The sequence below is a fragment of the Centroberyx affinis genome, unplaced genomic scaffold (assembly GCF_046629955.1).
Source record: "Centroberyx affinis isolate AG114_WGS23_722 - 3 ecotype Tasmania unplaced genomic scaffold, CSIRO-AGI_Caff_v1 ptg000440l_1, whole genome shotgun sequence".
Taxonomy (NCBI): domain Eukaryota; kingdom Metazoa; phylum Chordata; class Actinopteri; order Beryciformes; family Berycidae; genus Centroberyx; species Centroberyx affinis.
The window spans coordinates 324,974-338,173 of record NW_027279103.1 but is presented as its reverse complement, the minus strand read 5'-3'; the positions used below and the strand labels follow the sequence as shown (position 1 = coordinate 338,173).

The window sequence follows — 13,200 nt, the reverse complement described above, 5'->3', positions numbered from 1 at the left end:
TGTGTGTGTGTGTGTGTGCATGACTTGCGGATCCTGTTGCAGCTGACGTAACAGTCAGGAGTTCAGTATCAGGGTCAGTGTGTGAGGGAGAGGGGAGTGTTGGGGGACTCATGTGATGGAGGCGGTGTTACGGATATGGAGGCGTCAGAGCGATAGTATTCACTGCCTCTCCTTTCATCCCTCGCACAGTGAAAACATTTGCCGGGAAACTCCAGAACCTACGAGGGCTTTGTGCAGTCCGGGCAGCAGTACAGATTGTTCTGTGTAGTACATTAATAAACAATGTTTGTAGGTTTGTTACAGTGGATCACTGTATAATACACTGCTGTATAATGCCTATTATTCTGACGGCCTGATTCAATCTGTTTTGTTCAGTGCTTTTTATTGATCTTCAAAATTATAGTCCGAGAAAAGTGTCAGGAGTACAGAGTAAACAGACCTTTTAATGAGGAATCTGAAAATTTCATATAAGGGGCATCACACTTATGTAATTGGAAGACTAGAAATGATCTTGTCTGTTGTGTGAATATGCAAGAAGTATGAAAACAAACAACAATATTGAGGGATTGTTGGGTGGAACAATTTATTTATTTACAAGGCATTAACTACCATCGCAATCTAAAGAACATCAGAACTATGAATAATAGATAATCTTTCCCATTTGAATCTGAGCAAAAACATTTTTCAACATGTTACAACAGACAAATGGCAAGCCAAGTCTTTGCATTCGTAGCATTGTAATAACAATATAGATATTGTGCTTTTTATAGTCCAAATGAAATCATGTACAGCTGAAAGAGGATTTTGGATATATCATGTCAGTGATTTCCCTGGAAACTTTGCTGATAATATTGGGCATGAGTTGATATAATAAACCTGTACCCCAAATAACTAAAAACTGAAAGGATATATTCACTTTGTTTTCTGTTAATCATTTGGTTCAGAAACAGGCACTCAGTACAGCTGATAACAGACGGACTTTCTCACAAGGAATGACAATTCTCTTCGTAAAATACCATTGCAAGCTGAATCAGTGTGCTGCCAACGACCCAGGACTGTTCCAGCTACATGGTAAAAGTAATTTTAAAGGCTCAGGTTCATCGGTGTGAAAATAGAGCAAAAACCAATAGAATTGAATAGAATTGAAATGCTGAACCTTTTCTGAACATTCCTACACCAAAAAAGGCAAAAGAGCAAGAAGAGAATTAGAAGTGAGATGGCACTTCAGAAACAGGCATTTCATGAGTCCTATTTATTACACCACAGATGCATACAGTCTGCATGTCGATGCCCTATTAACAGCTACCCAACAATGCATGACATCAGTCATGCTGATTTGTAAAATAAGAACACAAGTTACATTTTGGGAGGGCAACTGACCTCCAAAACATAAATAGATCAATTCTACGCTGGAACTATTTAAAAGTCATGTGACAACCAAACGCAATAGTGCAAAACAATATTAACAATACACAGGCGATACAATTATGCAGTTCTTTACAAAAATAAAAACTCTTAACTCCTCCGCCCTCCTGCTACCATGTGTTGAGTGAGTGTTGAATAGATGGAAGACGTGGGAGGAAACTATTGGATCCCCAGAAGGCGCCCAATCCAAAATTCATTCGGACATTTGATTTTTAAATACCGAGAACATGTTGACATGCTCCGACTCTTCCTCGAAAACAAAGCATGGCACAAAAAAAAAGCAGAGGATGTCGCTCCCCTGATATGCACAAAGCCTTTGGAATCACAAAATAAAAATCAAGCTAAGCTACATGAACTTTATCTATCAGAAACAAGATGAATATAGTTCTTAGTTCTTTCTTTCACTCCTCTCAGTGACCGCCTCAGTCCTAATATAGTCAATGGTAAGAACATGTTTTCACAATCAGAGTTGACACCAAATGTTAGCAGGCCACAAGATGCGACTAGAGATCGCCTTCCCGCGTTCTACGTACGAGAAGAAGGAGGCACATCATGATACAAGGTACAGCATAGATGGATGGGCACAGACAGTTTTCAGCAGAAAGTATCACAGAGCAGATGTGATCAGAAAAGCACGATATCGAACGATCCCTCGGTCAGCGAACGTTAGCGACAATCAAAAAGATTTCAAGATCTCAGTACAGCTTCAGGAGGGAACTTGAAAAGGCCTACGATACAGCAGTTATGAGGCAAAATATAAAGATGAAGGCATCTGATGTATTGGAAAAGCATTATTATCTACAGCATGAGTTAACCCTAATGGCCCAAGCTCACTTCTGTTCCTCAGTGGTAGATTTCATACATCATTCATGTCAATTTGTTGTTGTATATCTCTTATGCCAAATATTTAACCTTTCACAACAAATACATGAACATATCGCTGTTGTCGGGTGAAAACCTTGTATCTCCAAAATGTCAACTTTCCAGGAACCCCGAAAAACAGCCTTGATTTCAGATTGACCACCATGTATTTTTCAGTTTATCCAACAGGTTTTTAAAAGTATTCATTAACACAAGGGTTGTTGAATTTTCTCCACCCATAGAGGAGCATGTAATCCTTCAACTGAGGTTAAAACATGAAAAATACCAAAATTGGAGTTACAAGGTTTTTTTTTTTACCGATATAGCAATGATTTTTTAGTTTGGATTCAAAACCTTCTTTTCCTATGTTCCGGCTGAGTTTTGTTTTACTTTTCAGAGTAGTCCGGGGGAACTGATGAACTGATGGATGATGCAACATGTCAAAGTAAGCCATTCCATAGATCTTAACATTGAGTAGTGTAATGAATCGATGAATTCAGCAACAGTTTCCACGATGAGACAGTTCTTGTAAATTAGCAGAGTGCAACAGTGGGAGCAGCGCCTTCCTTCGTATGTCCTGAACTTGCAACATAAAACCCTTTGGGAGAGAGAGGGAGGGGGAGAGGGAGAGGGAACTCCTGCCAGGGGGGGAATTTGAAACGGGACATTCATCATCTGGATGGACAAATGACGGCACCTATCTTCAGCTGGATGTTGGTGAAATAAGGAAGCATCTTTAGAAGTGTCGGCCCTCTGCTTCTCACTGGTATAAATCAAATGCTTCATGCTCCACACGTCTGTCACACACTGCAAAAAGGAGAAGGGAATGTGTTAGTGGATGATGGGATACTGGGCTGTCCACAACGGGAGAGTAAAGAACAATTTACTGCCCACCTTGTTAAACTCAAATAAATGTACCGTTCCCCTTTGTCAAATTCAAACTCAGAATTCAAAGAAATGAGATGAGGCAAATTGAAACACAAGTTTGCATGCTTGGTCCTTTGACCTCTAACTGATGACACGAGACAAACCGTTTTCCATGATAACAAATTTTTTTACTTCAGTATAAATGTTAGTATCATGAAACAATACCACAACCTTTTGGAAAATATTCTGGACTGTTTAGAATTGAGCAGTTTCCTCCAAATTCCTCTGTTTTGATTTGTTGACTGGAGATTTTGAGGAAACAACATTTTACTGTCCAGCTTGTTAAATCACTCAAACGTATCATTCCCCTCGTTAAACTCAAACTCAGAACTCCAAGAAATATGTTTGTGTGACTTCAAATCTGGAGAGCCAATCTGCATGCTTGACCCCGACATGTAAAAGTCAGCTGGATGCACATGCAGTTTTGTCACATCATGGTTTCCGTCTCGGATCAGAGTTTAGATTTAGACAAGGCACTAATTATACTACAGTTATACGAATAAATTGAGTTTTTCAGGTAGGATGTATTTTTCTGACATACTGTACAACTTCCCTTCCCTGTCATGAAGAAACATACAGTAGGAGCATTGATTTGATTGATTGATTTTCTGTTAAAAAGACTGTACAATATGTAAATAAATACATTTTACAAGTGCTTGTTCTTGAGTTATTTTTGCAAGCTGAAAAGAGTATAATGACATTAACATTGATTACTGAGCATGAAAAAATCAGGTACAAAGGTATCAGGTTTCAGCATTGGTAGCCCATGCAACACTAACGCAAGCACACACACACGCGTGCACACACACACAGACACACACATACTTGAGAGGGGTCTACAGTGTAAATGGCACAGTGTAATGGCCATGGTGTGATCCTTGGAGAGTTGAACAGGTGTGGATTATATCATAGGGAGTTTAAATGATCACTGGGTTAGGGTTAGGGTTAGAGTTAAGTGTGGAAATTAACTAAGAACTGTACTTAAGTAGTTTGAAGTAGTTGAGTATTTCCATTTTAGGGAAATTCACACACTTAATCTATTTCAAAGCAAATGGCCAACTTTCTATTACATAACAATAATCCAACAACTGCAATTGCCTTGATTACTTTAAAAAGCACATAGCATATAAGGAATAAACTAATAATAGTTGATAAAATAAAGAACCTTTTTGTTTTCTAGACAGCAAGTATAAATAGTGAGGATAAGTGGACTGACATCTGACAATCTGAATTTAGCCCACAGATATTAAACATCAAAGACGGAAAGTTTCCTCGCACTGAAATATGAGAACAACATATTTAACATGTATAAGTGTTGGTCAGTGGTTGAACATCTGCCCAAGTGGTTAAAATGCTCCACTGTAATGAATGGGCTGCTGAGGATCCATTCCCACAGCACAAAGCCACCTTCTGGCTGATATGAGAAATACAACAATAGTGATGTCGCATTACCTTTTAACTGGATAAAGCAAAGGCCAGGAACTTCTCATAATCCGTGATCCGCAAACATTGACTTTGGCCTGGATATGAGAAAAAAATGTAAAACATTGAGAGGTTTTAAAAAGGTATTACAAGTCTTGATATCAATGTGCATATGTTTTTTCCGGTGTGGAAGGAAGGAAGTATACCAAAGACTGATGAATGTCTTAACCAATCAAATGTGTTCAAAAAAGACAGGTATTAATCCATGGAGGCACACAGGATAAATACCTCACAGCCCTTTTAACTGTCTCCTGTGGGACTGACTGCTGCTGCTCCTGCTGTCTCTGCTCCTGCTCCATCCTACACACACACACACACACACACACACACACACACACACACACACACACACACACACACACACACACACACACACACACACATTAGAATTGAAGTAACAGGTCTGGGCATGAATTAAAATGTGCTCACTGTAGGCACTTGGGCAGATGCCCAGCTAGTAGCAGAACCAATCTTGTGTAATCAGTGAATTCAAATAAAGTGCTTATGCTATGGTTCATTTTGAGTACAATTTTTGTATGAGTAATATGTATGAGGGGATGATGTTATCAAAACACAGACAAGAAATGACTAATGTATTTTACCTCTCTTTCCGAGCTTTAATCCTCTCCTCGTCAAATCTGAAAAAGAGTCACACTGTTATTTCCTCATTCAAGGGAGAAAATCCTGTCATCCCAGTCCTCTTCAAGCATTAGAGTGCTAATCATATTTAAAATTTGTTCAAAGTCTGTGAATAATAAGATTATCACACTGGACTTGTTCTCTGGTGAATTAAATCCTTCAGTCCTTGGGAACGGCTAAATACTTGTCAGTGAATGGATGCTGGAGGCCATCAGCTCTCTGATATTGGGATTGGGAGTCACTTCTTACAGCTAACTTGCTCCATCTAGTGGTCAAAATTACTTACTGCACCACACACTCTGGGACCTGCACATGCTCCATGGGGACGATCTCTGCCAGTTCATCCAAACTGTGGACGTACTGGATCTTATTCATGAACTTCACGCTGCAGAGGACAACAGGAACCACAGTTATGATCAGCTCATTACTGATGCCACTGCTATGTGTACAGATGAAATGCAAATTACTCTATATCCATTTGGGGGGGGGGGGGGTATTTTTCTGAAGTTCATTATTCAATATCTGTAAAATACAGGATCAGGTCTGTAAAAAATGTTATTATCTTGCCAACCAACGACTTCAATTACCTACTATTGTTTAAGAAAGTACCAAAACTGAAAATAACAGAAGGGAAGGAGCAGAGCATTGGGTCCTTAGCGTAGATTTGGATTTTTGGATGTCGGTAACAGCTGAGTCAGAATAGGCCAATGCATGAAAAGTCTTTGTAAATATACATGAAGATTCAGCCAAAACCAGCAGTTTGCGGCAAAAGAAAAATGTCCAAGGCACTCTGTGTCATTGCAAAAATTAAAATGCCTTTATTTTACATGGCAAGGATAGATTAAAAGCATTGCACCAACAACCAGCACACTGCGGTGTAGTCTGGCCTTCATTAGGGAACACTAATTAGTACCATAATTTCTTTTAAATATGTGCCATCAATCATTTTGTGAGAGTAGCTGTGACATTTTAAAAAAATAGTGGATATCTCCTCTGGAACAAAACTCTTCAGTTTGTGTGTGTGTGTGTGTGTGTGTGTGTATCACCTGATAAAGGGTCTGGATATGGCCAGCACAGTGCGTATGAACCAAGTAGGATGAGCGATGACCAGAGACTTCAGGTTCTTCCTCAACCTGCCATCACAACACAAATAATAAAATCAGTCAACAGAGGGTTTGGTCAGTGTTGGCTAAGGAACATGGTCAAGTATGTGTAGTTGTAAAGTAACAAAAGACATTAAAAGTATTGCAGAGCTTTTTGATTAATGCACAACGGATCAAATAGAGGCTTTCTTTTAATAGAGAACCCCATAGCAAATGCAGCCTGTGAGTCATCCCCAGTCTCCTGTTGACGGACAGCAAATGACAAGCTCCATTACTCTCCCTTTTGCATCTGCCACGAACTCAGTCAGTATTAATGTCATGCATGTCTGTACTAAGTGCAGGCAGCCTAAACAATCACATTAGTCACACTGTTTAAAGTGGTTGATGGTAAACAGCACTCAGTGGGTATAAATAGCCGGGTAGGCCTACTTGATAGTTCCGTTCAGGAAGGTAACAGTCTTTTTAATCTAAGTGCTTTATGTTTTTATACACAGGAGATAATGATATTCTCCCAGGTCTGCCACAATCAATCAATATTGCAGAATATTCTCTTGCTAATTTCTCTCTGATTCGTACCTTCTGTCAATCATCTGGTAGCACCTCTTGAGCCAGCTGATCCCAGGCATCTTACTGCGTGGAGTGGCTCCGTTCATGTAGATGATCAGGTAGTCTTCAGCCACCAGCATCTCCAGGCTGCTCACCACGTACCTGGAGGAGCAGGGAGGCGCGCTTTGTTATGGGGAAAAACCAGGACTTCCTTTGGGTGACCTCTAAAATCCTATGTATGCATATCTGTACATAAGGGGTGTGGCATCAAAGCTTCTGCTGACACAAATTAAGGAGATGAAAAGAATATTGAAGGAGAACTAATAAGTGTACGATTCTGCTAAAAAAAAGGTTCCATCTCAAACCTCAAATTTAAAGAATCGTGACTCAGAAATGCGATTTGCTGTCAATAGTGTCAGACTCACAGGAAGAGGTTTTCCATGATGTAGTGGTAGTCTGGGCAGCTGCTGTCAGGCAGGTAACAAGCGGAGAACACAATGATGGCGTTTAGGCCCTCGCCGTAATAACCTGAAGAGAGGGAGAGAGTGACAGTTAGTGTTGAATAACGCCTCAGGCAAAGCAACGACAATTAGATGAGACACACTTGCTAATAAACTAGAGGCAGTAATCCTTTTACCGGAATGCTGGTCTTACTAGGTCTGTTGACACCCTCTGAACTTTAACCTTATCTAAGTAAATTCAATACCATTCTAAAAGGGTGTTCATGGGTAAATCTTATGAGGATATCACTATAGATTATACCATGAAATGTTCCAATAGAGATTACAAACAATTTTTTTTTGTTTTGTACACTATCACCAGCTAGGATTTTTTTGAATAACATTCATTGTAAATAAACAGCCTGTGTGCCAATCATATCTCACAATATGATTCGATACAACCACGATACAATGTATAAAAGTTCAATGACAACAAAGTCTGACTGTGCAGAATTATGTTAATTTCTGAGCCTCAAATCTTTCTAGCAATGGCATTGTCTTCCTAGAATGTAAACAACAATTTAAAAATGTCATTACAAAGTGCAAATAATATAATTTCAATGGATAGCTTGTGAAATTGTGATAGGAAAGCAGACTCATTTGTGATTACTACAGCAGATACGTATTGTCACATTTGTGATTGTGATATATTGAATTTTGTTATATCGTCCCATCCCTAGTGTCTCTGCTGCTGAGTGAAGTGATACCAACCTCCGTGTGTGATGACCCGCAGGTAGGGTCGGATGACCTGCATGTCAATACGGTGCTCCTGTTCTCCGATGATCACCGTCCTCCAAAGACGTCCGTTACCGCCCGTCCCGTCCTCGTCCGCCTCTCCTGACCCGTCAGCAGGACCCGCTTTGGCCGAGGCCACCGGTGTGTCGTCTGGACAGACACAGAGTTGACTTTTGTTTTTGATTCTGTGTTGGAATATGTATGCTGCTCACTGCTTCCTTGGAAAATCAAAATGTAATTGCTAGAGCTTCCTAGTTGTAAGTGTATGTGTGTGTGTGTGTGTGTGTGTGTGTGTGTTCTTGTACTTTCATCCTAGACCTTCAGAGTGAGGACATTTTGCAAAGTGGGGTCATTTTGGACGATGGTCCTCACTTCTTCAAGAAGATAGTTTAGGATTAGGATTTGGGTTTAGGATTAAAATTGGAATTAGGATTAGGTTTAGGTTCAGGTAAGTGTTGATGTTATGGATAGTTTAGGACTAGGGTTTGGGATCCAGGTTAAAATTGGGATTAGGTTTAGGTTTGGATAAAAGTCAAGATTAAGGTTAGTTTAGGGTTATGCATTAGGAAATTAGCAAAGGCCTCACAAGTATACTAAGGCAAATGTGTGTTTGTGTGTGTGTACATGTGCCCGTCTGTGTGCACCAAGAAAAAGGGCTATTTTGGGGGCAAGAGCTTAGATTTAGGGTTAAATAAGGGGAAAAGTAAAGGGTTTAAAGTTGCAGACGAACAACATGTGTGTGTGTGTGTCCTCTTGACCCCTAACCTTCCCACTCCAGGTCGTTGCCATTGGTGATGAACTCCAGCGAGTCGGTCTCATCAGGCGTATCGATGTCGTCCACATTAATATCCAGGTCGTCGGGTGTATCCAGGAAGTCATCTGATAGTAAAGAACCCTCGCTTTGGTCCAGTGACAGGTTCATCTCCGGGGCGACCAGCGTGCGGCGTTTACGGTGGGCCGAGGTCCCGCCTCCTCCGCCTCCGCCTGGGCTCACATTCAGGGAGGTAGGGGGAGCTACAGCAAAGCCAGAAATCAGGAAGCCATATAGCTTGGGTATATCATCTATTCACTAATGAGCATCACTAACTCTAAGCATCTTGTATCATTGCCACTGGTATTCCACATAATCCAGTATCAGTGATTCTGCAGTCCCTAGTTTTACTTACAGGTTCTGTCATCAGTGAGACCACAGGAAGACTCCATGTCTCCGTACTCTGGTAGTGGTCTGGAGGAAAACATACATACATATATACTATGAGTAATCTGTGTAAGCAAGTCCAGAACTGTGTCTATTTGAGTAGCAAGTCATGATATGATGCTATTAAGAACTTTAGGTTGAGCATTACAATAAAACGACGATGCCACTTGGCCCAGTTAATAGACTAAAATGAACCCTAATAGACTTAGCTAAGCCCTATTCCCCACCATACACTACAATGATCTGGCCTCGCAGTGAAATGTAACATTATAATTAGGATGGTGTTAAATAGACCATGCCACCACTAGTCAAGGCGAGGGTGTTGTCACTGATCTGGCTCAGCATTACAAAGAGAAGCGAGCAGAAGAGGATAGAGATGGTAATTAACGTCTCTCTGGGGATAAATGAAGATTATAGGGCAGCTGCCAGGCCGGGTATGAGAGGAGAGAGGGAGAGGAGGAGAGATGGAGGGGAGATGGAGGCAGAGATGGAGGAGGACAGGGGAGGAAGGAGAATGTAGGATAAAAGAGAGGGAAAAAGAAAGAGGAGGCAGAAAGAAAAGAAAAGAGGCAAGTAACCCCCCTCCCAGCCGGGTCTCTGTGTGCAGACGCAGAGAGGCTGTTCTGCCCTTTATACTGCATGTTATTTACTGTTGACACATGGTAAACAAGGAAGAGGGAGGAGAGGACAGGATGTGAAAATCTTGCTCTCCATGTGTTTGTCTGTGTTTGTGTAGCATGTGCGCACCTCTGTGTTCATCTGTGAGTATGCAAGGGCATGCGCAATTGAGCAAAATGTGCTTACATGTGCATGCGTTGTTTTGTGGGCATCAGCAGCATCCAATACAACCAAGGAACTGAGAGAAAACACGGTTGTGCCACTAAATGGTGAAAAAAGCAAGAGAGACCAAATGCTATATTGCAGTGTTGTTCAGCAGAGAGGGTCTTAGCGCATCTCCACACGCTGCATCCCTGTGTAAGCCAACCCCTTCATCCTTCCCTCCGCAGAAGGACAGTGTGTGACAGTGTGCTCCTCCTGAGTCGACAACACTGGCTACAGCCCAGGGAAACCGCACCAGCAGACAGCGAAGAGCATTGATGAACGATCCAAACCCTATTCCCTCAGGACTCCTGCGGTGATTACCATACCGAGGCTGCCTTTGTGAGAAATAAAGCCCTTTACCTAAACACGGTTACAGCTTTATAGGAAAACAGATTTTCTTTTAACAAAGAGTGCGATAATCTCTTTTGTTCCTGTCTGTGGTTACTTTCTCTGAATGACGACGACAGCTCTAACATCAAATAATCAGAGGGTGAAAGGATGATGCTTACCTTATGGGAAGAGCAGAGGGCTGCTTTTGTCAGAGCCGATTCAAATGAGCTATTTGACTTCACACACCTTTACATTCAGTGCCTTTATTCATTCCCTTTCCTCTCAGCTGGTAATAGACAGCCTGGGGCAGAGCATCTCTAGCTTAATGATCCATATGCTGCTGGCTTTTCCTCCTCTGCTTTCTCTCCTTCCCTAAGCCAAACCTGCCTCCATTTTCCTTGTGATGCTGTGTTGTTGACTGGTGGCTGCTGTTGCGTCACATGACGTAGCCTAAGACCATTTATGGAGAGAGCTGCACCTGCTCCCTGGCTTCCTGCCTCCCCATCTGACACAGGAGGGAGGGGCAGAGAGAGAGAGAGCCCACTGCTGACACTGTCACACCTCTCGCTTGCTCTTTTTCCACCCGTCAATCTTTAGAAATCCCTCTCCCACGCTATCCAGTCTTTACTGTTTATCAAGAATGACTTCTTTTTCTCCTCTGAGTATTCTCTCTCTTTCTCTCTCTCTGTTTCCTCCTCCCACTCATTGATCAACTGTCTTATTTCGGTGCCTCTGGTGGTGAACATGAAATGAAATGTCACACCTTGATCAGTGATGAGGACCACCTGATAATCTCTCTATATTAGAGGCTAATCATCCTGCCACATTCAGCAATCGTGAATTAATTAATACCGCTCTGCAACAAAATATTCCCACAACTTTGTCCCATGCAACTGTGGATGACAACTAATAGCTAATCAATGTACACACACAGATCAACAAACAAATTAAAGTACTGCAGCATCACCACAATCAGGTCTATTCCAATGCACTAGTCAAGCCTAACTATGCCGGCCCAGGCGATTCAATTAGGAAAACATGCTATTTGCTTATTATGCTAAAATCAGTAATGCATATTATGATGAGGATTACAGGAAAACAGCAGTATAAACAGGATGTGACTGTACAGCCTCCACATTAACTCTTCCCTTCCACTTGGAGAGGGAGGCATGTACTTGCATGGCAACGAAGGGGAAAATAAATATAATAATACAAACTATATTTGTACAGCATTTATCTTGCCTGTGATAAAATAAAAAACAAAACAATCATCAGCTATAATAAGAGACTTGACTTGCTAGCTCCATTAATGCTGACTCAGCAGAACAGAAATAAGATAAGGCTAAGCAACAGTATCGTTATTACAAAAACACAAATTAACACATATATAAAAGGGCTTCCAAGTCCTCACATAGTTTGAGTGATCGCTGAGTAAACATCAAGCTGAAAGCAGCATGGTGCTGCTCGCTCATAAAGACTTGCTCAGCAAAACTCTGAAATCCTGTTGGGCCATTAATCAATAATTAATTGCATTTATCCTAATCAAAAAATGATGCTCTCTGAAACTAAGATGTGCTGCATGGAACACAGTTCACACGCACACACACACAGACACACACACACACACACAGCTAGGGGAGACTCTACCTATAAGCATGCCTGTTATTCTCACTCAGCTGTCTCAGAATGTGAGTTATTAAGATAAAAGTATTAGTGCAGACAATGAGACGATACCAATGCATGAGCCAGTTGGCCAAGTTTGATCCAGGTACAACAATAAGAGCGATGAACAGATGATGATGAAGTTAAAGTGATCCCACCTGGGGAAGTCTTCATCCTGCCACTCGTCTTTCACCTCCATGTTCTCCATTCGTAGAGTTGCCTCTGTGGTGCCCATCCCTAGGAGGGGAGAGCAGGAGCCTGGAGGGGGGAAAGAGTCATATTATTTATTAATGACCGCCACTTACAATCACAGAGGAAAACTGTCTCTTAAAATGATACTAGACAGAGAGTTGCATGCATATCATATAATTTAGAGCTGCGCAGCAGGAACACAAGCTCAACATTCAAAGGAACAAAGTCAACATTGTAAGAGGATTTTACCCAATTAATTCACTCTCTTTATCATTACAATTTAGGGGCTGAATGTACGTCACATGGTTTTTATCCCCCTCCCCACAGGAGCCCATGTGAGAGGCATGTGACGGACTCGGACAGGACCCTTTTCTCTGACCTCAGCTTTCCTCAAAGTCAAACACTATGAGGTTCCTGGGTGGAATTCAAGAGGCCAATAAGGGAGGAGAAAATTCAAACCTAATCCGTCCTCACTGGTCCCTAATCCTGCTGGGCTGAGTTGATTGCTGCCTTTTTGATCAGTATTCAGACTGATTCTGTATGTCACCATCACAGTGTAGCTGGTGAAACAGCATCATTTATGCGTTATGAATATACTACACTGTAAGACGAACTTTAATTCAAGCCTAATATTCCTGAATCTGTGCTCCACAATTAGAAGATAATTCACTTTCACAAAATGATTGATGCCTTGGAGAGTTTTTACCAATACATTGTCAACACACTGACTGCACAGACAATGGCGGCATAAAGACGCTCTCCACTCCACCACATTATC

At 41.4% G+C, this 13,200-nt stretch overlaps 1 protein-coding gene across 1 annotated transcript; it reads right to left on the bottom strand.

Moving 5' to 3' along the window:
- Positions 1 to 4,699: 4,699 nt before the first annotated feature.
- Positions 4,700 to 12,465, bottom strand: atcaya (ATCAY kinesin light chain interacting caytaxin a). Its single transcript, XM_071516970.1, has 11 exons — positions 12,389 to 12,465; positions 9,385 to 9,443; positions 8,984 to 9,232; positions 8,195 to 8,368; positions 7,409 to 7,511; positions 7,014 to 7,145; positions 6,381 to 6,467; positions 5,621 to 5,719; positions 5,298 to 5,333; positions 4,924 to 4,995; positions 4,700 to 4,733 (listed from the first exon to the last, which is right to left on the bottom strand). Exons 1-11 carry the CDS (start codon positions 12,463 to 12,465, stop codon positions 4,700 to 4,702), a joined length of 1,122 nt encoding a protein of 373 aa, XP_071373071.1.
- Positions 12,466 to 13,200: the final 735 nt, after the last annotated feature.

Coding starts and splice junctions, on each gene's coding strand:
- atcaya (XM_071516970.1), bottom strand. CDS start 12,465: ATGGGCACCACAGAGGCAACTCTACGAATGGAGAACATGGAGGTGAAA. Junction 7,512..8,194: donor GCGGGTCATCACACACGGAG/GTTGGTATCACT, acceptor CCCTCTCTTCAG/GTTATTACGGCGAGGGCCTA. Junction 4,734..4,923: donor ACAGTTAAAAGGGCTGTGAG/GTATTTATCCTG, acceptor TCTCATATCCAG/GCCAAAGTCAATGTTTGCGG.